Source organism: Pollicipes pollicipes, unplaced genomic scaffold (genome assembly GCF_011947565.3).
Source record: "Pollicipes pollicipes isolate AB1234 unplaced genomic scaffold, Ppol_2.1 Scaffold_4002;HRSCAF=4701_pilon_pilon_pilon, whole genome shotgun sequence".
Taxonomy (NCBI): Eukaryota; Metazoa; Arthropoda; class Thecostraca; order Pollicipedomorpha; family Pollicipedidae; genus Pollicipes; species Pollicipes pollicipes.
This window is the reverse complement of record NW_023596420.1, coordinates 46,492,491-46,498,091: the sequence shown is the minus strand read 5'-3', so window position 1 is coordinate 46,498,091 and position 5,601 is coordinate 46,492,491. Positions and strand designations below refer to the sequence as shown.

Here is a 5,601-nt window from a genome sequence, read left to right as displayed (position 1 = left end):
ATGTGGCAATGTGTCATTGACACCCACTGATTTATCACCGATGGCCGTCACGGGCCATGCTAGTTACGCATCTGTAAGCTGACCGCGCCTGATGATCATATATGGTGTCATGTGGCGTGACTGACCCTGATTGGTAGATAGCCAAACCTGTTCACGAATTGCATTTTTTCGACCAAAAACAAGGAATGCAAATTACTTTCTGCAAATTGCTGGAGGTGGAGACAAACACTGTCATGCATGTCTGCTGCTGGCGGTGTCACAGCTTATTAAAGTGAACCAACATCGGAATGTTTAGATGTCAGAATGATTGGAAGGAATCGCTTTTGAGTAAAGCAATTTGATTACCCATCTACTACACATTCTTCGCACCATATTTCCAAAAAATTAAAAACAACAGTAAAATACTTCCGAGCACCCAAAGGTACTTTACTTTTAACACATCCAGATGGTTGTAGATTAACCCTCGTGGTTGCCGCCACTGTAGTGAATTCGCCGGTTTTCCTATGACATCCAAAAAGGTCGAGGTCAGATTATGAAGGAATTCACGTCCTAAAGGTTTGATATATTTTTGTGCCTCATCTAAATCGTGCAGCGTGCCGCCCGTCAAGATTGGTGATATATATGTATATATATATATATATATATATATATATATATATATATATATATATATATATATATACATATGACCTTGAGCTCGTAGAGCACGCGCACCCATTTTGACTTTAATATTCGGCAGACGTTGTCGAGGCCTCCGAAATTGCCACAAATTTGTCAGTACATTACACTGGGAAATCTCATCTGTTTATCGAAAGAATGTGGGGAGAATGAAGCCTAAACACCGCTATTTGGGAGTCTGGTATGGGTGCAACGACTTCAGAGCCTAACCCATGCGTATCCACAGCGCCAGCAGCTGCAAAGCACATATGCTGTTTTTGGAGCTGGCCAGTCACTCAACTGGTGCTGACCTCAACGCTAGTACTCAAGGAAGTTTGAGAGGGCTGCCCCACCTCAAGTACCGCCGGCTTATTGTTTTTGTCATGTGCAATTCTTGCCTTGTGTGAAAGGCTAATACATTTGCCTGAAGCCTTGGCCACCAAAGATAAAAATATGTCAGCATTACCAAAAAATGAAAATGCGAAGTATTTTGTCATGTTCCACTACAAAGTTGTAGTTGGTGCATATACCCTGTTTTAGGGCTTCTAGCATGGTTAACCAACATTTACATTTGTTCCCTTCAGTAATAAAAGTCATGGGCATTAGCAAAGCGCACTTCCTATGCCGTTCAGGTTTTTGTATACCTTCCTGCATGGCCTAATGCAGATTCTGTGGTGGAGGAAAGTGCGAATTCTACTATTTCCTTTAAAGTTCAGTCATGCGTCATGAATGTGGCGTTACAGAATACTTTGGACGTTTGGATGGACCGCGTGTAAACCTGTCGCGACCAACCTGTTGGGAGAAATGTCAAAAGGTGCGAAGAAGCTGGACGCATGCGCGCGATTTATGTGACTTCCACAGTCAACTTTAGATGTTCTGCAAAGTTGTCCAGTGTACTGCCCTAAATCCGACTGACTCCGACAAACGCTTGTTTAGTGTCGGAATTTGCTTAGGCCTAAGCAAAACTGGAATCCGGAAGCTTAATTTATAAATATGAATAAGCTGGTTCGACGGGACGTACTGCGCTGAGCACTTTGCAATCAAGCAATTCAGAAACCAAAATGTTACACGCATTATTTATTAGCGTATACATTGAAGAACACCACGGTGATTTTTTTGCGATGGCTAACGACGCACCTATAAACATTCAAGGCGACACCATGCATACACATCCTACAGAACTAAAGCCATCCAACATTCACATCTCAACATGGGATACAAGGGTGATGAACGTGAAAACTATGAAGTCATTACCACAGCTTTACATCTGTTATCATGAAATATACAAGGACAGTCCTTTATCAGATTCGCCCAACTTGCGACCATGTGTTCACCAAAGGTGCGACCATGTATGGTGAGAAATGGTAAGTCTGTATTTAAGAATGCAGACAAGCACCGGATCAGCAGACTCCATCAACGTTGGCACGCCTGCATTCGCCGTGTTTTTTTTTTCTCCTAGGATCCGTTATATGATTCCTGGGTTCTTTTGAAAGGACCGTATCGCAGAGGATCTTTTTATAAGAATGGCCTTTGTTAGTGATTCCCCTAGACTATGGGAGCAGTCTGGAAATTAGTTACTGACCTTTTGCCAGATTGACGAACCCACGTCTCATTTATGCGATCTTCCCTCTTCTCAAGCATTCAGAGAAGCAATTATTTTGGTGTAAAGATTCATCTTTTTACGACGGTCCTCTTTACGTCTGGTCTTTGCAGCAGTGAAGTCTCTCCGCGTTGGCGAGCTTCGTTCGACAAAACTGTCGTCTAGCACCCACCCGCGCAGTGATTGTAGGCCAGGTGCTCAGATAGTCGTCCCTACGGCGGCCGAGACATGAATCACGCTCACACGGAGCGTGTTCCCTGTTCCGCGGACTGGACGAATTCCCTGCGACCAGCGCGGTCGCCAGCACACTGCCTTGACGAACATTCGCTTGTACTCTTCCTTCATTTTTGGGCAGAGCAGAGCCAGGGCCCAGCCATCCGTCATCATGCTGATTAGTCGTAAAAAGGTGGTGACTTGGTGCACGGCTGGTATGTGCGCCAGTTCCAGAGCCTGAATCAAGTTCACTACCAAGTTTGGAACAATGAATAGTAAGAACATCAAAGACAAGATGGCGATGGCGAAGTAACCCTGATGTCTGTACAGCTGTTTACTTGTCTGGCCCCTCACAGTTGCATGTTCTTGTGTGATTCGTCTCCTCTGATGCAAGCCGATGCACCCGACATACACGTTGGTGCATAAGCTAGACAGATAGATTAAGATGACAAAGAAGGACATGGCTATGCGAAACAATGGCGGAATGCACTGCCAGTGGTCGCAGAGGTCTATCGCGCCGACTCCCAGCCAGCCGCGAAGCGTCATGCCTAAGACCGAGATGAGCGCAGCGGCGAGCCAGGAGGCGGCGACCAGCAGCAGTTGCCGCCGATCCGTAACGATGTCGAAGTAGCGCAGGCCGTGGACGACCGTGACGTACCTCTCCAGACTCAGCATCAGGAACGAGACGACCGTGGACGTGCCGATCGAAGACCTGAGGAACACGAGTACCAGGCAGACCCATCCGGGCGGCAGCGCGTGCAGCAGCCGCAGTGAGCCCAGCAAGGTCGAGATGGCGCCCACGGTCATCTCGGCGGCGGCCATGCTGGCCAGCAGCTGGTACATGCACGCCTCGCGGAGCTGCCGCCGCCGGAGAATGGCCACAACGGGCACTGCCGAGCTGCTGAACACGATGAAGCCGATGATGGCCTCTGCTGCGGCGGACATCGTGCCGAGCCGAGGAGCGGCGGACGAGTGGCGCTTGCCCGGTGTCGGCTAGTTAACTGGCCGCTGGGGGCCGTTCCGTCGCTGGGGCAACGCGACGTCGATCCATTCGCATCGGACGCGCACCCTTCAGGATGCTCCCACCTGTTCCGCGCGTCAACGTCCGTCTAGTTACAATTAGCAGCTGAACAAAGCTCGCGCTTTGCAAACGCTTAGCGTTCTGAAGTTTCCTCACTGCATTATATCTTCGTTCATGTCCCACCTGTTGTTTTTGGGTGTGGTGTCCGTCACGTTTTGACAATCTGCCCCCACGTGAAGGTAAAAGTCACCGTAACATTCTTACCGCATTGCTGATGCTCTGCCCGGACTCAGCTCACGTCTCAGTTGGTAGTGGAGCATCATATGTGACGCGCTCATGCACGGTTGCTTCGGGTCACGCAGCCCGGTGGCAGGCTTTAGCAGGTGCTTTAGATTCAATTTCGGGCGAGTGTGGGCGTTTCCGTGCGTAACAGAATATCCTGACAACGTTGTTTGAGAACGAAAGACTATAAATCATGTCTGCCATGGGTAAAAAAGCCTCTGATTTACCGGACATGATTAGTGACAAAAGCTGACACTTTTGCATGCAAACTGGTGACAAAACTGCAAAAATGCAAAAGAATTTCAACACACCGGACCGTACACAACAGACCATCCCAGCTAGACGAAACTCAAGCGTTAGTATTGGTCTGTACTCGCTATCGCCTGCAACGTGAGCATGTGTGGAGCACATCTCAAAACGTTGACGTTTCGCTGTATGAGCAATTTGAGCCATGATACGCCGCCAACCATAGAAACTTTTATCAGAATAGCTTTTAGATGGTGACAGAAATGTACTACAAATTATACTTTATCAATGCTGACGTCACAAATCAGTGGTGACACAGTGCTTTTCCAATGCCTCTCAGATCAGCGTTTTTCACAGATTGTTCAGCCAAGATTCACTTCACATACTAAACAGTATAAAATACCACATAATACGGCTTATTACTAGTCGCAATAATCATTGCTGGTGACGGCATATTGCGACGAGCGTGATAAGATTGCTACGCAGGGTTTCAAAGCGTCGTGTCATTTCAGACAGATGGGTTCGAATGCTCCCCACGCGGTAATGCGTCGGGTTCAGTGCAAGGCTATGGATTACTGTTTGTTGTGTTCATGCGGTAAGACGCTGACTGCCTAGAAGAACGTATGTAATCTTCAGTTTGTTAATGTAAAAGTGCTAAAAAAAACTCTGCCGATCTAGGAGGATTACTATTTGTGGATGTAAATAATAATCCTAGATTATTGATAAGATAGAGCATTAGAAGCCAACGGAGGACCTCGAGGCGACGTGTGTCGGGGACTCATCCGGGGCTCCCTGCTATCGTGAGAAACAGCGGCTTTGAGGCAAGAGGACGAGTAATGATAGCGTAGGCCTCTCACATTGGCCGTTGCATCTCAGACTTAGCGCACAGATTGTTTGGCTTGCGTGAGGTAAAACGCTTTTTATGTCGGTAAATTGCGTATAAAGCCAAATGAAGGTACTACAGGTGTTCCAAAATTTTGCTTGCTGCTGTTGATACTCAAAGTGCATGGGTGTTGCTCTAAATAATTGGGATCATGTTAGGAAGTGTGAGTTCTGCACCGGTAATGATTATGCGAAAATAGTCAAGGCCGCCAACGCTTCCAGCTGAATTTACGACGGCGTGACAAAACCAAAAGTGATATTGTTGTCAGGTGTTTGTAGAACCATGCTATCGGTAGATGTAGGGCTTCAGGGATGTAGTTTTACAAAACGCGTGGGAGTGAAAGGTTGAGTGGGGAGGGGAGGGAGGCAGAAGGAAAAACGGCCGAACCTGCCTCCGAAATGCACCTAAAACAGCTTTCTTCCCATATTTGACGTACTTTCTTTTCACAGTTGTGAACATGGGTGCAGTTTCTCGAGATTAGGTCTGTGGCACTGAACCCCCAAAATTATGATTGATGGAAAACAATGGTTACGAAGTTATTTATAAAGATAAGAAGCTACATGCCTGGTTAGAAGACAAAAGCGCACTCCCCCTAACTGGGTAGGAAACTACACACCTCTAGGCTGGTTATGTCAAGTACGCCTTCATCTGATAATTTTATTAGTTAAATCTCAACCATCATTCGGTGTTCGATGGCTA

General features: G+C 47.0%; 1 protein-coding gene across 1 annotated transcript; it reads right to left on the bottom strand.

The window, feature by feature from the left end:
- Window positions 1-2,455: 2,455 nt before the first annotated feature.
- On the bottom strand, window positions 2,456-3,415 carry LOC119094587 (alpha-2B adrenergic receptor-like). The gene is made up of 2 exons (XM_037217650.1): window positions 3,019-3,415; window positions 2,456-2,469 (listed from the first exon to the last, which is right to left on the bottom strand). Exons 1-2 carry the CDS (start codon window positions 3,413-3,415, stop codon window positions 2,456-2,458), a joined length of 411 nt encoding a protein of 136 aa, XP_037073545.1.
- Window positions 3,416-5,601: the final 2,186 nt, after the last annotated feature.